The sequence below is a fragment of the Scyliorhinus torazame genome, chromosome 10, assembly GCF_047496885.1.
Source record: "Scyliorhinus torazame isolate Kashiwa2021f chromosome 10, sScyTor2.1, whole genome shotgun sequence".
Taxonomy (NCBI): Eukaryota; Metazoa; Chordata; class Chondrichthyes; order Carcharhiniformes; family Scyliorhinidae; genus Scyliorhinus; species Scyliorhinus torazame.
This window is the reverse complement of record NC_092716.1, coordinates 43,913,823-43,936,104: the sequence shown is the minus strand read 5'-3', so window position 1 is coordinate 43,936,104 and position 22,282 is coordinate 43,913,823. Positions and strand designations below refer to the sequence as shown.

The following is a 22,282-nucleotide window of genomic DNA, read 5'->3' as shown; positions in this document are numbered from 1 at the left end:
AAAATATGTTCATCAGTCAGAACAAATTTTTAAAAGGCAGATACTCGATCAACTGTACAGAAATCTTTGAAGAAATATGAGAGGATAGATACAGGAAATGTAGAGAATTTGTTTTACTGGATTTTCAAAAATGTGTTTGATAAAGTGCCAAATGCAAAGGGGTAAAATGCAAATGTGAAATTGAGGGGTGTGTGATCACAAAAAAAGAATTGACTGGAGGGCAGAAAGGGAACTGGCAAGATGCATTGAGTGTTGTGGAGGCATTGGCACCGAGGCTGCCTGAACTTGTTTTGGCAAGTTTCTAGCCATGTATGTGTAATGTAAAATGCAATTCACAGTGCAACAAATATAAATATCTAAACCTATGCGCCTATAAATGTGTAGCATTTGAACAGCATAAATCCATATTCAAGCACCTACTCCAGCCATGTTAATTTTAACAGCTAAGTGCAGCAAACAAAAATGACACTTTATTTATATTCGATATGCATGCACACATTTGGGCAGAAAGCAATGGAGGCGTAATGTCTGGATCAGGAAGAAGCAGAGCAGTGATGCTTGCTTTTAGAAATTAGGGTGAGCAGGATTAGTAATTTAAATTAGCACCATGAACTCGTCTAGAATGAAGACCACAATGCTGCCTCACGGCGCCGAGGGCCTGGGTTCAATCCCGGCACCGGGACACTGTCCGTGTGGAGTTTGCATATTCTCCCCATGTCTGCGTGGGTCTCATCCCCACAACCCAAAAAGATGAGGCGGGTAGGTAGATTGGCCATGCTAAATTGCCCCCTAATTGGGGAAAAAAAATAATTGGCTATTCTAAATTTATTTTTTTTAAAAATAGAATGAAGACCTTTTCACAGTTACTTGATTGCAGTGTTAATTTAAGCCTACTTGTGACAATAAAGATTATTATTATTAAACTTTCCAAACTGCCTCATTTTTGGAAAAACAGCTGGATCTGTCCCATAACAATGAGAAATCTATATTTGTGTTGGCTTTTCTGTTATCTTTTAATCCAAAAGGCCCAATAACTCAACTGTCCTGTAAAGTCGGGACTGATGCAGAATATTTGTGACATTGAAAGGGATGGATATTGATTTTTTTTTTTTTTTTTTTGCTGGAGTGCTAATCATTAAATTATTTGGCCGTGGATGGTTGATGCTGTATTATATTTGATGCTGCACCCACTCAGGAAAATTGAGAGTATTTAATCACACTCCACACTCTTAATTTGAGCCTTAAAGTGGTTGAAGGCGCTCCCTCAAGAATACTTGGCTTTTCTCCCTTGTTCTGCAAAAAAAGTGTCCTAAATGTGGACATGTTTGTCTGACTAGAGCTTGAATGAAACATTTTGCCTGAGGCTTAGTTACTGTAGAGTTAAAATTGCTATGGACCAATTGTATTTTAAAATTACATACTCAAAGACTTAGTTTTATTCTGTTCTTCAGAAAATAGAATATCCATTACTGTGATTTTTCAAATCACATCAGCAAAAATTTTATATCAAAAGTTACTGAGGCAGAACTATTTTTGTCACGTTTTATCCAGTTAAAATGTTTGTAGTTAAGGGTGTTTGGCGCTGAGTGACGAATGTGTATTTTAATGCTCAGCTACAAACTCCGCAGATGAATTGGGGAGAAACAATACCTTTTTCATAATTCTTCAGAAAATTTGGTGAGAAATATTAATAAAGTTCTCCATCTTAAACAAATGCTCTAAATCTACTGAGGAGTTTGAGAAAGTTTGAAAGTAACAAATATTGTATCTGATAAATTTTATGCATTGATAAATGGTGTATAAACCATGTTTGATTCGCATATTTCATCAGAATGAAAGCATGTAATAGTTTAAGCTTACGTCAGTTATGGAATATATTGCTTTTAACAACATTGCTCTATTGAAACGAAATATGAACTTCTGTCAACATACACCGCATTTCAGGTCTGTGATGACCCATTTGTAACATTATGACATGCATGCAAGTAATTTGTATTACACTTTTGTCATCAAAATCATAGACTTGTTAATCAAGTCTATAAATAGTGGTCTTGCATTGCCACAAACCAACTAGGATGCACTTCGCATGATTTGCAATTGGGGCTTGGAGGACTCCATTTTCTCCATTAATCTTTGAACAAATCACTGTGCTGATCAAGTAATTGCTGAATGAAGTTCAATTGTATGTTCTTCTGCTTGATCCTTGCATTGTGCAACAGTTTTTTAAATTTTTTGTGGCCTTGACATTGGTCCAGATTTTGTCAATGATGCCTGCTGCTGACCTCGAAGAAAGCTGCTCAAAATGAATTAGCAATCTTTATGGCATGGATTTTCCATTTCTTTTTTAAAATAAATAAATTTAGTGTACCCAATTCATTTTTTCCAATTAAGGGGCAATTTAGCGTGGCCAGTCCACCTACCCTGCACATCTTTGGGTTGTGGGGGCAATACCCATGCAAACACTGGGAGAATGCAAACTCCACACGGACAGTTACCCAGATCCGAGATCAAACACAGGTCCGCGGCACCGTGAGGCAGCAGTTCTAACCACTGTGCCGTTGTGCTGCCCTGGATTTTCCATTTCTTGGTATTACTTTCATTTCCATGGCAGCTCAAGAGGATCTCCAGCATTCCGCAGCAAAGATGTAATCAGCCAGACTAATCACATTGAAGACAGCAAACCAGGAACTAAAAACACTGATCACCCTTCAGTTTTCAGTAATTTGGCAGGCAGAGAAATGAAGATTGAAATGAAGAAGTATAATTTTATTACGTTCAAATCCAAGTACTTTTAACATAATAGACAAACTTGGCATTTCGCAATAATGAAATTATTTTTCAGAGACAGGGAGGTTGGTTGCTCAGCAGTAATTGTAAACTCTGTTATCCCATTCAAAAAGCAGTTGCACTTCATTCAACAAAATATTAACTTGTTAAGGATTTTTAGAGTTAGACTCATGGCAAAAATGTGAAGGTTTATGTCATTTCAAGTGATATCAGAATGTTTCCATCTTGCACATATCTCAGCACATCCTGCGGAGGAGCTAATGATTACTGATAGGTTCTGGATTCCTCCAAAAACAAAATACTGCGAGCGGATGCTGGAAATCTGAAGTAAAAACAGAAAATACTAGAAAAACTCAGCAGGCCTGGCAGCATTGGGCGGCACGATACCAGTGGTTAGCACTGTTGCTTTACAGCACCAGGGACTCGGGCTCGATTCCTAGCTTTGGACACTGTCTGTGCGAAGTCTGCATGTTCTTCCTGTATCTGCGTGGGTTTCCTCCCACAAGTCCCAAATGACACGTGTTGTTAGGTGGATTGGACATTCTGAATTCCCCCTCTGTGTACCCGAACAGGTGCCGTAGTGTGGCAACTAGGATATTTTCACAGTAACTTCATTGCAGTGTTAATGTAAGCCTACTTGTGACACTGATAAAGATCATCATTATCATCTGTTGAGAGAGAAATAGAGTTAACGTTTCAAGTCTTGGGACTCCAGGGTCATATGGACTCAACATTAGCTCTGTTTTTCTTTCCACAGATGCTGCCAGACATGCTGAATTTTTATAGCATTCGCTCTTTTTATTCTGAATTTCTGTGTTTAGCTGAGCATGTGCAGACACCAGAAGTTGATCTCAGTTTCATATTGGAATGACGGCAAATGCCCTGTTTCAGGATGCAACACGAGGGTAAAATATTTTCCCCTACCTCTTGGAGTTAATCATCTCAAGTTCCCAACTTGAATTACATGTTCTCTTTATGATTTGAGACACTTGGAGACTGGAATAATTATCTAAAGTTTGTTTTTGGGATAACTTGGTCATTTAGGAGGAAGCCTTGTTGCTGTTCCATTTTGTTAATTGTCTTGGTATCTGTGCCTCTTGTCTTGGTATCTGTGCCTCTGTGGTACTTGGTGGATGTCCCCCATGTAAATTTGTCTCATCGATGGATGCAGTTAATTATGAACTGACAAGAAGGTTTCAGTGATGGAAGTTAATTTATCATGGAACTTATTTACCTGTAAGTGGCAGTAACCCAATTTACTTTTAGAAGGCCCAGTTACCCAGGCTTCCTAAAAATCCCTGTTACATTCATGAAATGAAATCATTTTGTAATCCTTATTGAAATATTTGTCCGTATGATTCAGTTAACTTTAGCATCCAGGGAACCCTTTAAAGGTATTGCTACTAAAACTATTGGGACTTTAAAAACATCTCCACCTGCATAATTATTGATAACTACTCAAATCTGTTGGTATTTGAATAGGTGCGACAAAGTGTCAGCCTTGGCTTAGTAGCCCTCTCAATTTGAATTAGAAGGTTCATCAGTTTAAGCTCCACTTCAGGACTTGAGCACATAATTCCAGTGTGGCACTGACCTGAGTGCTGCATTGTCGAAGGTGCTGTCTTTTAAATAAAAAGTTAAACCGAGGCCCTTCTGCCCTAAACTAGGCTTAGAACAGGATTTTTCAAACCCAGGGTCTCGACCTGTGGGTGAGTCAAGGCGGATGTTGAGAGGGTCACAGAGCAATCGGTCCTGGAGCTCCCAATTGCTGGAGAAGCGTCCAACAGCCCCAATCAGCTTTTAGTTTGAGAATGCTGCCAGCAGTCACAGCATTTCTCCTTGCTCCATCCAAGTGGCACCCAGATTATTCAATGGTTGATCAGCTTTCCTAATGTCACATCTGATATCTAATTGTTCTGCTGACCAATAGGAGGAGGCGGGGACGGTACGCCCGGCGATGGGACTGTTGGAGCTCGGGGTCTGTGAAGGACATTGAGGGCAGCCGAGTGAAGTTTGTGTGAGGCGTGAGAATAGCGGGTCACGGCGGCACGTGGCGCAGTGGTTAGCACTGGGACTGCAGCGCTGAGGACCCGGCTTCGAATCACGGCCCTGGGTCACTGTCCATGTGGAGTTTGCACATTCTCCCCATGTCTGCGTGGATTTCATCCCCACAACCCAAAGATGTGCTGGTTTGGTGGATTGTACACAATAATTTGCCCCTTATTTGGAAAAGAAAAATAATTGGCTAACATAAATTTGTTTTATAAAAAAAAAAAGAATAGCAGGTCACGATGCTGCAATCAGCACCAGTTCAATGGCTTCCACAAGTTACTTCAGTGCTTAAACCATCACAGGGAGGAGGAAGTTTGTGATACATAAAAAGGGATTGCAGCAATTTGTTTGTTCTTCAAACTGAGATCCAAGAAGAAGCGACCAGCAGCAATCACAGAAAAGAAATGATGTGTGGTTCTCCACTGGGGCAGGGCAAGTGGAATTTAAGCACCAGCATGTGAAATCTGTGTGAATGTTTGTAATCTCTGCAATCATAACTTATAATACACCATTATAGTGATATCAGTCTTCACAAATAAAACTCATGGGACACTATGTGCTGTTTTTTTTTTTTAAAAAAGGGAATGCCATCCACATGCATGCCCCCTCAGGCAGATCCAGCAGTGCACAAGCCCGGTGCCCAGCGGGGCAGAATGCCACCTCCTGACATCAGCGTGCTGTCCCAGTACCGCCGCCTCCTGATGTCACTGTGCTGTGCCAGGGCCTAATTTCTTCTTGGAAACAGCAGAGTCTTCGCACCAGAAGTGGTGAGCAAGAACAGGTCACACGCCCAGCACATACACTGATGTCACGCGATCCATTCTTTGGCCGCAAAATCCTGAAGGAGAGATTCCTCCATTTTGTAGTTGCAAGCAAGCAACAGGAATGTTTGAAGAACTGAAGATGGATCAGTTTGTTATAAGGAAGAGAGGGCCAGAGGCACGAACTGGCCAGGATCTCACAACTGAATTTGCTGGAGAGAACTTCTCCGGAGACTCCATGGAAGGACAAAGCGCTGCTGGTGTGAGCTCCAGGGCCTCTGAACAACCCATTAAGAAGAAGCTGAAATTGGAAACCAAGCAATATAAAGATGATTTCTTCAGGTATAGCTTTATTAATTGCACCAATGCAAATCATGATGCAATGCCCATATGCGGTATGTGCAGGGAAGTACTGGCAAATGAAAGATTAAAGCCTCAAACTTGAAAGGCATGACGAGTTCCAGGACAAACCTCCATGTTTTTCAAAGGACGCAGCGAGCACTTAAATCATCAGCTGAAGCACTTGGCAGAAATGAAACACTGAATGACAAAGCAAGTGAAGCCGTGAGGACCAAGCAGGCTCACCTGTCGTACCAAAGGTAAGCAAAAAGGGAAGTCATGAAGTTCGGTCGGCATTGGTCAAGAAGGCTGGCTGGCCGGCGTGGGTCCCGAAGGATGGCCGATTGGTAAAAATGGCTTAAAAGATTCATTACACTATCAGATGGACTGTAAAGGATCCTGTGACACTATTTAAAGCAGAATACTTATTTTCTGGAACAGATTTAAATGACAACCGACGCCCCTGAATCAGTTTAATTTATCTTGCATGCTATTTGTGGTAGCTTTTTCTTCAAATTGACATCTGCAGTTTTCTAAAATTGAAACAGCGGGACTTAAGGTATTTCATGGGCTGCGGATCACTTTGGGGCTCTTGAGGTTTTGGAAAGCACAATATAAGTGAAGTTTGTTCTGAACAAGGATTCTTGCTTCGTCATAGCTCATCACTGATAAACATTTGACTGTTTACACATTACTTATCATTTATTTGTGGATTTTACTGAAACTAGAAATGGCTTTAAAAAAAACAAAAACATTTAACCTGTATGTTTTGCGATTGAATGTGTTAGTGTACAATTTAACTAAATATGCTGTCCGGCTTCAACCGAAAGTGCATGATATGTGATTCTCTGTTTGCCTAAACTTTGTCACTATATGGGCACTAGTTAACAATAGGAAATAGGACAATATGATCAAGTTATAACAATCGGGCTGTTTTTAGATGGTAAATAGGTTAGTTTCTGATGTTTTGAAGGAACATTTGGTGGCAGGGGAAGGGGCTTATTCACACCAATCCCTTTCCTTAATTCGTCATCAAGACGAGCTTGAGAGACCAGGCACCGAAAAAGATTTTGAGCTTTCCGTAGTAACTTGTAGAAAATGTCAGTGTCAAAAGAATGGAAGCAAGTTGCATCTTCCACCCGGAGGGTTTATCCTAATGCCTGTGTGTATGCCGAATGCTTGTGTAAAATACATTGTGTTTGGTTGTCCGGTTTGAATGTCTTTACAATATCGGGATATAATTACGGATGAGGAAAACGATTCTTCCCATCTTGGAACATCCATCCAGAAAGACCCTTGAGTCTGTCTGTTGCTACAGGAATTTTTGTTTTGAATAATGACAAGGTTTTCACTTTTACTATCCAATCTGGAAGTCTACAAATTTAACCCACCTTTGTAGGCAGATGAGCTTTCTACTCTTAAATTTGCACTTTTATTGTTTGAGACGATTACCGCTTGTCCTAATCTTCCACTTTAAATTCAAATAATCTTTGACCTTTTCCATGCTACTCACTATTTTGCAGTAAATCACCTCTAAATCACTTCCTTTTGAAGGCTGAAAAGTATAGAATCCTCCAGTTAATCTTCATAACTCAGACTTTAAGCACATGGTTCAGCATTGTGGATTTTCTCCGCGCTGTCTCCAATGCTTCCCATGTGTTTCAATGATGAGGTGGACATCATACTGTAAGTATGGTCTGACCAGAGCGCACTGCAGTTTAATCATGATTTATTCTGACTTTTATTCAACAGTTTGGCATTCTACTTAACTAAGCATTTTATTTATTTGGTTGATTTCTGACTTGTCTTAGTTGAACATAAACATAGATTGTAAATCTTTTCAACTTCATCACTAGCTATTTCAGCACCATTTATAGAATACATTTTGTACCCATTTTTCCTTCCTGTGCCCCAGTGTGTAGTATTGTTCTGTTCACTAGATTTCTGTATGATTTAAATTAGAAACCGTACTGATCTAGCATAAAACACCAACTTATCACCTTTAAAGTAATAAAATGTCTCCAGGCATTTCACAGAAGCATCATAAAAGAAAATGACACTGCGCTACATAAAGAGCAAAGAACAGATGACCAAAAACTTGAGTGAAGATAGTTTTCAGGAATGTCTTAAAAGAGGAAAGTAATATGGAGAGGCAAAGAGGTTTTGGTTGGAAATTCCAGAGATTTAGGCTTAGCTGAAGGCATGGCCACCAGTGATGGAGTAAAATTAGGGATGCTCAAGAGGCTGAATTGGAGAAATATGGGTGTCTCGGAGGATTATAGGGCTGGGCAGGTTTATAGAGATAGGCAGGTGCCAAGCTCTGGAGGAACTTTAAAACAAGGATGAGAATTTTACACTCAATGCATTGTTAAATCAGGAGCACCCTACTCCAGTATTTCCCATTCTCATTAAAATGAAGCTTTTCCAACAAGTGCAAGTAGACCTTCTATCTATTTCTTTGCAAAATGTATTCTGAATTCCCACAGCATAACAAATTGCCAAATTCCATTTGAGAATCTAGGCACAATATATACTAAGAACTACCAACATCCATTTGGGATTTTAAAAATTACTTATTGGGATGTGGTCATCACTGGCAAGGCCAGCAATTATTGCCCATCCCTAATTTCCCTTGAGAAAGTGATATTTTGGAAGGGGGGGGGGGGGGGGGGGGAGAGGAGTGCCTTGAACCGCCGCAGTCCATGTAGATACATCGATGGTGGAGTTATGGAGGGATTTTTGCAATTTTGACACTGAAGGAACACCGTTCAGAGCGGTGTATTTCCTTGCAGCTTCTTCCCATGTTCTTCTAAGTGGTAGAACTGCAATTGGCAGGTGCTACTGAAGGAGCCGTAGCAAGTTGCTGCAGTGCATCACTGTTGCTAGTGTGCGCCAGTATTGGAGGGAGTGATTGTCTAAGGTGACAAATGGGGTGCCAATCAAGTGAGCCATTTTGACCCGAGTGTTGAGTTCCATCACAGCCCACAGGCCTTGTAGCAGGTGAATTATTGCATTCACAGCTTCTGACATGCTCTTGCAACCACATTTGGTACAGTTATGTTTATAGTCAATGATAACTTCCCTGTACCTCCAGCCTCCCCCTGCCTTGGCCACCCCAGGATGTTGGTGCTAGAGGATTCAGCCATGTTAATGCCTTTGAATGTCAAGAGGAGATGTTTAGATTTCTCTTTTTGGAGTACATGTGTGAATATTACTTGTTATTTTCAGCCCGGGTCTTGATGATTGAGTGCTTTGTTCTTTGAGGAGTTGGGAATGGTACTCAACACTGCAATCATCAGAAAACACCCCAATTCTGATCTTGAGGGAAGTTATTTATGAAGGAACTGAAATGTTTTGCCAGGGGGAATTTTTATGGTGACATTCTAGAGTTGAGATGGTTGGCCTCCAACAGTAGCCACCACCATCTTTTGTGCTAAGTATGAATCCAACTGATTCCCCTGATTCTGATTGACTTCTATTTTAGAAACTCTGAAGGCACACTCATAGAATCATAGAATTTACAGTGCAGAAGGAGGCCATTCGACCTGTCGAGTCTGCACCGGCCCTTGGAAAGAGCACCTCACTTAAGCCCACGCCTCCACCCTATTCCCATAACCCCACCCAACCTTTTTGGACACTAAGGGCAATTTAGCATGGCCAATCCACCTAACCTGCACATCTTTGGACTGTGGGAGGAAACCGGAGGAAACCCACGCACACACGGGGAGGATGTGCAGACTCCGCACAGACAGTGACCCAAGCTGGAATCGAACCTGGGACCCTGGAGCTGTGAAGCAATTGTGCTATCCACAAGGCTACCGTGCTGCCCAGTATCTGACTACTTTTGAAGCGGCATCCGATTAATCTTTTATTTACCATGTTTCTGTCCGATCTTGTGTTACTTCTTCCCATAAACACTTTGTAGAGACCCTTTTCCACATTATTTCACTTTTGATTTCCATTTGGCTGCAGTTTACCTAAATTATTTTGCAACCTTACAGTACAAACTGTATTACTCAGCATTAATGGTTCTACTTTCTTTGAGACACCGCTTTATTTGCTTTTAAATAGAGGCATTGAATACAAAAGGAAGAAATTTAGGCTAAACCATTAAAATCTGATTAGGCCTCATCCATAGCATTGGGTTAAATCCTGAGCACCACACCAGAAGGATGTCAGTGTCTTGGAGAGGGGATATCCGTGATGAGTGACTTGTGGTTATGTGGAGAAACTAAAAAAGATGGGATTTTTCTCATTAAAGCGGAGGACTGATAATGTTCAAAATTACTAAGGTTTTGGTAGAATAAATAAGGAGTCAGTAACCGGAGGAGGCAGTTTTAACATAATTAGCAAAAAGAGCAGAAGTGAAGAGGAGAATGTTAATGCAGCAAGTTATGATCTGGAATGTGCATTAACTAAAAGGATGGTGGAAGCAGATTCAGTTAATAACGATTTTGATTTGATTCGATTTATTTTTTGATTTGATTTATTATAGTCTCGTATTAGTATACAGTGAAAACTTTTGTTTCTTGCATACTATACAGTCTATGCATACCATACATAGGGAAGGAAGGAGAGACTGCAGAATATAATGTTACAATCATAGCTGGGGTGTTGACAAAAGATAAACTTAAATACGAGGTAGGCCCAATCAAAAGTCTGATGGCAGCAGGGGAAGAAGCTGTTCTTGAGTTGGTTGGTACATGACCTCAAACTTTTGTATCTTTTTCCTGATGGAAAAAGATGGAAGAGAGTATGTCCGGGGTGCATGGGGTACTTAATTATGCTGGTTGCCTTTCTGAGGCAGCGGGAATTGTAAACAGAGTCAATGGATGGGAGGCCGGTTTGCGTGATGGACTGGGCTTCCTTCACAATCTTTTGTAGTTTCCTACGGTCTTGGGTAGAGCAGGAACCATACCAAGCTATGATACAACCCGAAAGAATGTTTTCTATGGTGCAACTGTAAAGGTTGGTGTGGTGATGTGCATCACTGTAAATACATGTAAGCTAGACAGACACTAGAGGGAGCACCAGAAACATCTCTCACACCCACTCAACCAATAGATAAGTTAGATGGGAGGCGACCAATGGACATTCACGATACACAAGGAGGTGACACGACCACAGGGGGGGGGCATTACACCAACCCATACATAAAGGACACCACACACATGATCAGCTCCCTTTCAGCCAGTGGAGACCGTCAGTGAGGAGAGGCACAGGGTTGATTCATTATCACACCCACCACGTGGAAGACAGCAGCTGGTTAGTCAGTTTGAGTAGCTACAATAGGATTAGCAGTAGTGTCGAACTCCAGTTATAAAAGTGTACATAGTGTAAATAAATGAGTTGAAGTTATTTACATGTCTCGACCTTCCTTGACAATTGCAACACAAGGAAGCCGCTTATGTTACAAAGGAAACAACAAAACAGTTGGTGAGAGTCGTAGCTGACATGCCAAATTTCCTTAGTCTTCTGAGAAAGTAGAGTCGTTGGTGGGCTATAGTGTCGACATGGGGGGGACCAAGACAGGTTGTTGGTAATCTGGACACCTAAAAACTTGAAGCTCTCGACTCTTTCTACTTCGTTCCCATTGATGTAGACAGCGGCACGATCTCCACTACGCTTCCTGAAGTCGATGACAATCTCCTTTGTTTTGTTGACATTGAAGGAGTTGTCGCACCAGTTCACCAGATTCTCTATCTCGTTCCTGTACTCTGTCACGTCAGTGTTTGAGATCCGACTCACTACGGTGGTGTCATCAGCAAATTTGAAAATCGCGTTGGAGGGTAATTTGGCCACACAGTCATAGGTGTATGAGGAGGATGCATACTTAAAAATGAAAAATTTGCAAAGCTATGGGGAAAGAGCAGAGGTTTGAGACTAATTGGGTTGCCCTTGAAAGGGCAGGGACAAATGTGATGATCCAAATTACCACCTCTGTGCCTTACCCTAGAATTCTTAAACCTGTTTCATGTAAATTGCTGCTAAAATTCAAGAACTTCAGATACCCATAGCACTGAACTATGCAGAGAATAACAATGTTATTTCTTGATCTACATTGTACATTTTATTTATATAGCAGGCATAATTATGATTTCTGAAGTTTTTTTCACATCAATTGGTGAGCAAAACTCGATTCATTTAGTGAAGGTGTACTACATATATTCCAATTCGTATCCTTTGCGATCTGACTTTATTATCATCGCAGTTTCTGATGCTTTTGTAGTTCTATTTAATGGTGTGCTTTCTCTTCTTAAAAGTACTTTTGTACAGATGAATTCGAACTATTTAGTCAATTAAGTTCTCTTCACCATGACCCCCTCTTCTATCAAAGCCAAAGCTTTGGAATCCATGGCCAAATCCTCTCCTGTTGAGCGCTTCTCTGGTTGGCAAAACTAATTGAGGATTATTGTTGTACAAGATCAGAGTCATGCTGCTTCCCAGTTAGAAGTTTATCTTTAGTAGTCTTTTAAATATGGTTGCATCTAACAATGGGACAGTTCCCAATAGCTTTGGTTCATCTAGCCTCAAAATATTAAGTACATATGCAGTATTAGTTTATTCATTCCACTGTTACTGAGCAAATAGAATGACAGTATAGTCCCAGGTAAAGTACTGTTTATGCAAACTCTGGCCAGTAAAATTCAAGGATTTAAAATCCTAAATCTGTCTACAGATTCAATTTTATCGTCTCATTCATCCGCTTTTTTTTTTGTTCTTGGCCCACTATTGCACACTTGAGCTAAATCGCATTCTTTACTTTCTTATTGAATATAGTCTTTAATGATCAGAAGAACAAATTGTATTGAAAAAGAGCAATAAAATTTAAAATACATTACGTCTTATTGTATGCTTGAGGACGACTTTTTCCACCATGTCCATATGTCCGTTAAGTCTGCTCACCATAACTCCCTGCAGGGCAGCCCGTTAGCACTGTTGCTTCATAGCACCAGGGCCCCAGGGTGATTCCCGGCTTGGGTCACTGTGTGGAGTTTGTGCACGTTCTCCCTGTGTCTGCATGGGTTTCCTCCGGGTGCTCTAGTTTCCTTCCACAAGTCTCGAAAGACGTGCTGTTAGGTAATTTTGACATTCTGAATTCTCCCATCGTGTACCCGAACAGGTGCTGGAATGTGATGACTTGACGCTTTTCACAGTAATTTCATTGCAGCATTAATGTAAGCCTAGTTGTGACAATAAAGATTATTATTATTATGTAATGCTACATTGTTAAGTCTTGTTTCAGGATTTTAGATAATTGAAAACGTATGACCTCCAGTGATGGAACATTTATTGGGTACAGGGTCATTGGCCACAATGATAAGTAATTCTGTTTTTATGAAAGCAGGAATTCAAGACTATTAGCTGTTTCATCATGATAACATTTTTCATTCCACAATTTTATCAATTTTTCTATGGAAGTGGAAAGTCAGTGGATTTCCTTATAATATTCCCCATAATCAATTTTGTAAAGATTGAACAAATCAAAATGTTCTTATGACACGAGTTTCTGGAATTTTTACTGATGTTTTAGGAATTACATTAAGATTTTAAGTCCATTTTGGTGGTAACCAAGGATCCCAATGATCAGGTAGATCAGCAAGAAACGTAATTAAATCAGCCAGAGTTCACATTTCTGATGACTGTCATGTTAAAATATTTGAATGTATTCCCAGCTGTAATATTGCATATTATCAAATAACCTGTACTGACACTTGGTGTCCAAGTTCATGGATAAAGGGCAGTCATTTGGGTCGTATGAGTGACTGCCACCAGAAAGCGGATAAGGGAGAAAAATTGAAGGTGAAAAGGAACCGTGGGGTTTTCTCGCGCCATATTATCTATAGCATTAGATATCTCACTCCCAGAAAAAAATTGTTTTCTTTTTCAACTTCGCTTCCAGAAAAGCAAGGTCCAGAGCGGAAACGAGTGAAGAAGGAGGCCGGAGCCAGAAGGTTTGGATTGTTTGGGGCAGGAATAAGAGCGGGCTGTCCACTTTCAGAACGACAACAAGTTGCTTTGCTGATGCAAATGACGGCAGAAGAATCAGCAAACAGTCCAGGTCAGGTCTCCTTAATGTGGCTGTTTGGAGAGGGTGTTGAGGGTGGAGGATGGAAACAAACCTTTTTTCTCATGTCTTACATTTGCATTATCTATCTTTAGTTTCCACATTACCACACATGAAATTGTGGTCATGCCTGCATTTAAAAGCCACTTGTTGCAATTCCAGTTGATATAACTGGATGGGAAGATTCCAGAATGGAACCCTGGCTAAAAGACTGTAACTTTTGTTTTATTTAATAAAACGTGTCAGAACAGTGTCACAGGACCGTTAATTAGTTATAACAACAAGGACAAAAGTATTTATTAAAGATGAAAACATTGGATTATGATACAAGACTCCTTTACTTCCTCCTTCTTTTCGCAAATATACACAGATTTTACGATTAATGGATTGCAAAGTCTCTCTTAGTAACACAGCATCCCTTTAAACATGATGTGGAGATGCCAGCGTTGGACTGGGGTGAGCACAGTAAGAAGTCTTACAACACCAAGTTAAAGTCCAGCAGGTTTGTTTCGAATCACTAGCTTTCGGAGCACACCTGAGGAAGGAACTGTGCTCTGAAAGCTAGTGATTCGAAGCAAACCTGTTGGACTTTAACCTGGTCCCTTTAAACAGACAAGATGGCTGTGGTTAAATATGCTCTCCACTCAACCTCAAGTGAATGATGCTAGATGATTGTCACATGAGAATTTCCAAACTGCACACTGGAAACTTTCAGAATAATGCTTTTCATTAGTGGTTTGCATTCCGAAATCCAGTGGAGGTTTTCCAAATGACTCTTAAACAAAGCTTCCATTCCAATTTGAACAATGAATCCAGTGTCCAGGTTTTACCACTTTCATTTTGGATTTATTTCTCTTGGCTGTTGTGCAAGCTGTTCACAATTTCTTTAACTATCGATTCCCAGACTCCATTAAAATGATATCAAACTTTTGATTTACCAATGAAGTCAGCTTTCTCACTTTAGATCTGGTGACTACAATTGTCTCTTTAACTCAGAACATTTTGTTTACTTTTCACATTGAATTCTCCTGATCAATACCTTGGTCTCTGTTCTCTTCAGCCTTCAGACATTATTCATGTCCCAATTTCCTGGTTCTTTGGGAAGCTTGCCTCCTTGCAACTCCCTCGTCCTGTCCAGTCTTTCTTCTGGCAGAGTTGATATGTTCACCCCCCCAGTGTCCTGTCTCCAACTGCAATCAAATTCAGCTAAACGAAGAACAAAAACCTTTCTACCTTAAAAGGTCTCCAGTTGCCAAGCAACCATTGCTACTTCGATTTAATCTTCACGCCGTAACCCCCTCCGAACATAATAGGACCACAGTTGGAATTGAAACCAACCCCCACACATGCAGGCACCTTTGCTCAGCATGAATCTAACTAGGCTTTTCCCTTCAAGGTACAGAAACATTGAATTAAACCCACTTAAAACGATACCTTATTTCTAATATTTACTAATACAAATATTGTGTAGATAAAGCGGTGGATCAGGCATCCACTTCACACAACAATAAAGTAGTGCAAGTGCTGAAAATCAAAGAAAAGGGAAAAAATACAGGAACTACTCAGGTTACAGAATCCGTGAAGTGCAGAATATAAGTGTCGCGGATACCATTCATCATTATCCTCAAGCAAGCACAGTTGATGCAAATACCTGTAGCTCCCTCCAAATCACTCTGCTGAGGTCTAAAGAACCTTCTGAGTGAGGCAGTGATTTCCTTGTACTACCGGCGTGGTATATTGCAATGCAGTGGTCACGGTGCAGTCTTCACTGTATTGGTTGAGACTGAATACATGCTGGATGAATTCTTAGCTAATCATCTCCATTCTGCTCGCAGGCGTAATCCTAAACTCCCTGTAGTCTAAATCTCAATCCCACTTTGTCCTTGGATTTGGCCTTTTATACTGTTTCAATTAGCTTAAAGTCAGCTCAAGGGATGGCAGATGCAGGTTTTGAAAGGTGGGTGTTTTGATAAACTTATTCTTGATTTAATGGAGCTGCATGCAACCTCATTACTGGGTCGTAAATCAACCATTTAAACTGACTTGATCACTGCATCAGGCAAAGACTCAGACCATAAATTAACAAAAAGTTTGTTGAATATAAGCTAACTAAAACAACAGTGGACTTATCAATTAGCTAAAGACTTACCCTATGAAGTAAAGACTTATCAACCAACTAGTCAAAGAAAACAAAAGTATACTTATCAATCAAAGAGTACAGACTTCCCACCTTCAAATGGATGTCTAATCTAGAATAAGAAGAAAGTAACCACAGTTTTCACGCCAAAGAAAACTGCACTATCTAGGGTCCACGCGAATGGTAATTCTGTCTCTGTCCCTGGGCCCAATGCTTTACAACTGATCCCCATGCTGACGAGAACTCCGTCTGCCCCTACCCCCAACATTACCATCTGTTACTCAACCATACAATTGGGGTGTACACAAACAAAATGGTTCCCAAAACTCCATACCTAATGCTGGTATCACCCTACCTTAACCCACAGTTGTTGCTAATAGCCAATTGCTCAATAAAGTAAGAGTTCATTTCATTGGAGCTAGCTATTTGCATAAATTACCTTCAAGATAAAACTGGATTAGTTCAAGATGTATTCTTTGTCTTAATACTACACAAATTCATTAGGTCAGCACTGAACCAATCAATGCGAATATGTTCTGATCGAGACCAATACTGCATGTGTAAATTCCTTTCTCTGATCTGCTGTTACAGCATTTTTGAGTTGCAGGTTTTAGCCCTAACATAGGAATATTAGTAGGAAATGCCCAAATAAATACAATCTGACCCGTACTAACTTTTCCAACCAACGTTTTTACATGACACAGATAGAAGTACAAATAATAATTTTTTTTAAAAAAAGGATTATTAAACAGAACAAGGTGGGTGGTGTCTTCATACAAAACTTACATTATATCAACTGTACCCCCCCCCCCCCCCCCCCCCCCCCCCCCCGGATGCTGCTGCTGACACTTACTGCTCCCCTAGAAAGTCAAGGAAAGGTATCAAGGACCCTCTCAAGGCAAACTTTATTCGCTCCAGGCTGAGGAACCCCGCCATATCGCTAACCCAGGTCTCCACACTCGGGGGCTTTGAGACCCTCCACATTAACAAGATCCGTCTCAGGGCTACCAGGGAGCAAAGGCCAGTACCTCGGCCTCTTTCGCTTCCTGCACACTCGGATCCTCCGACACCCCAAATATCGCTACTGTTGGACTCGCCTTCACCCGAGTGTCCAAAATCCTAGACATCACCCTCGCAAACCCCTGCCAGAATTCTTTAAGCGCCGGGCATGCACAAAACATATGGGCATGGTTCGCCGGACTCCCTGCACATCTCGGGCACCTGTTCTCCACCCCAAAAAACTTAGTCATTCTTGCCATCTTAGTCCACCTTAAACTGAATTAAACTGAGCCTGGCACATGATGAGGAGGAGTTCACCCTGCCCAAGGCGTCGGCCCACAGTCCCTCATCCAGATCCTCGCCCAGCTCCTCCTCCCACTTGCCCTTCAATTCCACTGAGGCTTCCTCCACCTCCTGCAGCTCCTGATATATATCTGACACCTTCCCCTCCCCTACCCAGATGCCAGACACCACCCTGTCCTGGATTCCTGGATCCTACGCGGGGGCAGCAGCGGAAATGTCCCCACCTGTTTTCTAAGAAAGTCCCGAACCTGGAGGTACCTGAACGCATTCCCCGGGGGCAGGCTGAACTTCTCCTCCAGCACCTGCATGCTGGGGAAAGTCCCGTCTATAAACAGGTCCCCCATCCTCCTAATACCTGCCCTATACCAGCCTTGGAACCCCCCATCCATCCTACCTGGAGCAAATCTATGGTTATTCCGTATCGGGGTCCACACAGAGGCCCCCTCCTCCTGCCTGTGTCTCCTCCACTGCCCCCAAATCCTCAGTGCCGCCGTCACCACCGGACTTGTGGTGTATCGTGCAGCGGAGCCGTGACTAGTGCCCCTAGGCTGGTGCCTTTGCATGACGCTGCCTCCAGCCACCCCCATGCCACCCCCTCCTCCATCATCCACTTCCTAATCATGGCCACATTGTCCGCCCAATAATAGCTGCAGAAGTTTGGTAGAGCCAGCCCCCCACCCCCCCGGGCTACGCTCCAAGAATGCCCTTTTAACTCGCGGGGTTTTATTCGCCCACACAAATCCCGTAACAATCCTATTCACCCGCTTAAAAAAGGACTTGGGGATCAAAATGGGGAGGCACTAAAAGACGAAGAGGAACCTGGGGAGAACCGTCATCTTCACAGTCTGCACCTGTCCCGCCAGGGAAAGCGGGAGCATATCCCACCTTTTAAACTCTCCCTCCATCTGCTCCACGAGCCGGGTTAAGTTGAGCCTGTGCAGGGCATCCCAGTTCCTGGCCACTTGTATCCCCAAGTACCGAAAGCTCCTCTCCACTATCTTGAGCGGGAGCTCCCTCAGTCTCTCCTACTGGCCCCTAGCGTGGACCACGAACAGCTCACTCTTCCCCGCGTTCAATTTATACCCCGAGAAACTCCCAAAGTCCCTCAGGATCCACATGATCTCCCCCATCCCCTCAAGCGAGTCCGAAATGTACAACAACAGGTCACCCGCGTAGAGGAAGACCCGGTCCCGCCCGCCCCCCCCCCCCCCCCCCGGCGCACCAGCCCCCTCCAATCCCTTGAAGTCCTGAGCGCAATGGCCAACGGCTCAATTGCCAGGGCAAACCGCAATTGGGACAGGGGGCACCCCTGCCTCATCCCCCGGTGCAGCCTGAAATATTCCGACCTTATCCGGTTTGTGGACACACTCGCTACAGGGGCCTGATACAGCAGCTTGACCCACCCTATGAATCCCTCATTGAATCCAAACCTGCCTAACGCCTCCCACAGATACTCCCACTCCACCCTGTCAAAGGCCTTCTCCGCGTCCATTGCTGCCACCACTTCCGCATCCGCCCCCTCTGAGGGCATCATAATAATATTCAGGAGCCTCCTCACATTTGTGTTCAGCTGCCTGCCCTTAACGAAACCTGTCTGGTCCTCCGCAATCACTCCCAGGACACAGTCCTCTATTCTGGTGGCCAGAAATTTTGCCAACAGTTTGGCGTCTACATTCAGGAGCGGTATCGGCCTGTAGGACCCACACTGAAGCGGATCCTTCTCCTTCTTCATGATAAGCGAAATCAATGCCTGCGACATCGTTGGAGGGAGGGTCCCACTCTCCTTTGCCTCATTGAAGGTTCTTAGCAACATAACGTTCCTGATCACGTGTTGGTACAAAGTAGCAACTGAGTTGTAATTTTGCAGAAATTTGTAAATGTGGGCTGGTTTAGCACACTGGGCTAAATAGCTGGCTTGCAATGCAGAACAAGGCAGCAGCGCGGGTTCAATTCTGGCCTCCCCGAACAGGTGCCGGACTGTGGCGAATAAGGGCTTTTCACAGTAACTTCATTGAAGCCTACTTGTGACAATAAGATTATTATTATTATTATTATTATTGATAAAGAAAAGCCTATAAAATAAAATGGCAAGCACACTAAATCCTACTGAAATAAAATCTAGGCCAACTTACAAACTGCACTTGTTCTAGGCATTTACACAAGAACTGGGAGCAGGGGTAGGTCACCTGGTTCCTCGAGTCTGTTCCGCCATCCTCTCAGATCATGGTTGACCTTTTTGTGGACTCAGCTCCACTTACCCACCTGCTCAGCATAACCCTGAATTCCGTTACTATTCAAAAATCTATCCATCTTTGCTCTCAAACCATTCAACGAGGTAGCTTCAACTGCTTCACTGGGCAAGGAAATCCACCGATTTACAACCCTTTGGGTGAAGAAGTTCCTCCTCAACTCAGTCCTAAATCTGCTCCGCCTTATTTTGAGGCTCTGCCCCCTAGTTCTAAAGTTTCACCCACCAGTGGAAACAACTTCCCTTCTTCTATCTTAACTATTCCCTTCATAATTTTGTATGTTTCAATAAGATCTCCCCTCATTCTTCTAAAGTCGAATGAGGATAGTCCCAGTCTGCTCAGTCTCCTCATAAGCCAATCCTCTCGACACCGGCATCAACCTCGTGAATCTCCTCTGCACCCCCTCCAGTGCCAAGTAAGGAGATCAAAATTGTACACCATATTCCAGGTGTGGCCTCGCCAGCACCCTATAGAGCTGCAACATTACCTCCCTGCTTTCAAACTTTCTCCCTCTAGCAATGAAGGACAAATTCCATTTGCCTTTTTAAATTATTTTTATTTTTTTAAATTTAGAGTACACGATTATTTTTTCCAATTAAGCAGCAATTTAGCGTGGTCAATCCACCTAGTCTACACATCTTTGGGTTGTGGGGGTGAGACCCACGCAAACACAAACTCCACATGGACAGTGACCCGGGGCCAGGGTCCAACCCGGGTCCTCAGCGCCGTGAGGCAGCAGTGTATGTCACTGCCGCCGTGCCGCCATCCATTTGCCTTCCTAATTACTTGCTGTACCGACAAACCAACCTTTTGCGATTCATGCACAAGGACATCAAGGTCCCTCTGCACAGCAGCATGCTGCAATTTTTTACAATTTAAAGAATCCATTTTGCTGTTCCTGCCAAAATGGATGACCTCACATTGACCAACATTGTACTCCATCTGCCAGACCTTTGCCCACTCACTTAAACTATCTAAATCCCTCTGCAGACTTTGTGTCCTCTGAGCACTTTACTCTACCACTCATCTTCGTGTCATCTGCGAACTTTGATGCATTACACTTGGACCCCAACTCCAAATCATTTATGTAAATAGACAATAATTGCGGTTCCAACACTGATCCCTGAGGCACACCACCAGCCACTGATCATCAACTAGAAAAACACTCATTTATCCCCACTCTTTGCTTTCTGTTAGTTAACCAATCCTCTATTCATGCTAATACATACCCGTGAAGAAGGCCTATGGTGTGCTAGCGTTCATTAGCAGAGGGATTGAATTTAAGAACCGTGAGGTGATGATGCAGCTGTACAAAATATGTAAGGCCATATTTGGAGTACTGTGTGCAGTTCTGGTCGCCTCATTTTAGGAAGGATGTGGAAGCTTTGGAAAAGGTGCAAAGGAGATTTACCAGGATGTTGCCTGGAATGGAAAGTAGGTCTTACGAGGAAAGGTTGAGGGTGCTGGGCCTTTTCTCATTAGAACGGAGAAGGATGAGGGGCGACTTGATAGAGGTTTATAAGATGATCAGGGGAATAGATAGAGTAGACAGGAGTAGACACTTTTTCCTTGGGTGGAACAAACCATTACAAGGGGACATAAATTTAAGGTGAATGGTGGAAGATATAGTGGGGATGTCAGGTAGGTTTTTTACCCAGAGAATAGTGGGGAAATGGAATGCATTGCCTGTGGAAGTAGTTGAGTCGGAATCATTAGGGACCTTCAACCGGCTATTGGATAGGTACATTGATTACTGTAGAATGATGGGGTGTAGATTAATTTGTTCTTAATCTAGGACAAAAGTTCGGCACAACATCGTGGGCCAAAGGGCCTGTTCTGTGCTGTATTTTTCTATGTTCTATGTAACGCTCTGTGCTCTTAGCTTATGCAACAGCCTTTTGTGCGGCACCTTGTCGAATGCTTCTGGAAATCCAGATACACCACATCCACCGGTTCCCCGTTGTGCTTGTAATGTCCTCAAAGAATTCCAATAAATTAGTTAAACGTGACCTGCCTTTCATGAACCCATGCTGTGTCTGCCCAATGGGACAATTTCTATCAAGATGTCTCGCTATTTCTTCCTTGATGATAGATTCAAGCATTTTCTCCACTACAGAAGTTAAGCTACCTGGTCTATAGTTACCCGCCTTTTGTCTACCTCCCTTTCCTAAACAGTGACATCACATTTGCTGTTTTCCAATCTACTGGAACTGTCTCAGCGTCCTTCGAATTTTGGTAAATTACCGTGAGCACATTTGTTATTTCCTCTGCCATCTCATTTAGTACCCTGGGATGCATTCCATCACGGCCAAGGGACATATCTACCTTTAGCCCCATTGAGCTTGCCCAATACTACCTCCTTAGTGATAATCGTTTCGAAATCCTCACCTGCCATAGCCTCCTTACCATCAATTATTGGCACGTCATTTGTGTCTTCCAATGTGGAGACCGACACAAAATACCTGTTCAATGCATCGACGATTTCCTTATTTCCCAATATTAAATTCCATCCTCTAAAGGACCAATGTTTACCGTAGCCACTCTTTTACGTTTTATTTATTTGTAGAAACTGTTACTATCAATTTTT

The 22,282-nt window shown here is 42.5% G+C and overlaps 1 protein-coding gene across 6 annotated transcripts in view; it reads left to right on the top strand.

Moving 5' to 3' along the window:
* Positions 1 to 22,282, top strand: part of ankrd11 (ankyrin repeat domain 11) — a 252,452-nt gene that overhangs the window by 149,891 nt on the left and 80,279 nt on the right. For 5 of the 6 annotated variants that reach the window (XM_072518040.1, XM_072518041.1, XM_072518042.1 and 2 more), the window contains one exon: positions 13,843 to 14,001. In XM_072518040.1, coding sequence (XP_072374141.1) covers positions 13,843 to 14,001 — 159 coding nt within the window. Of the gene's footprint in view, positions 1 to 6,164; positions 6,200 to 13,842; positions 14,002 to 22,282 lie in introns of those variants that run through there. The other variant, XM_072518045.1, reaches the window with a different exon arrangement.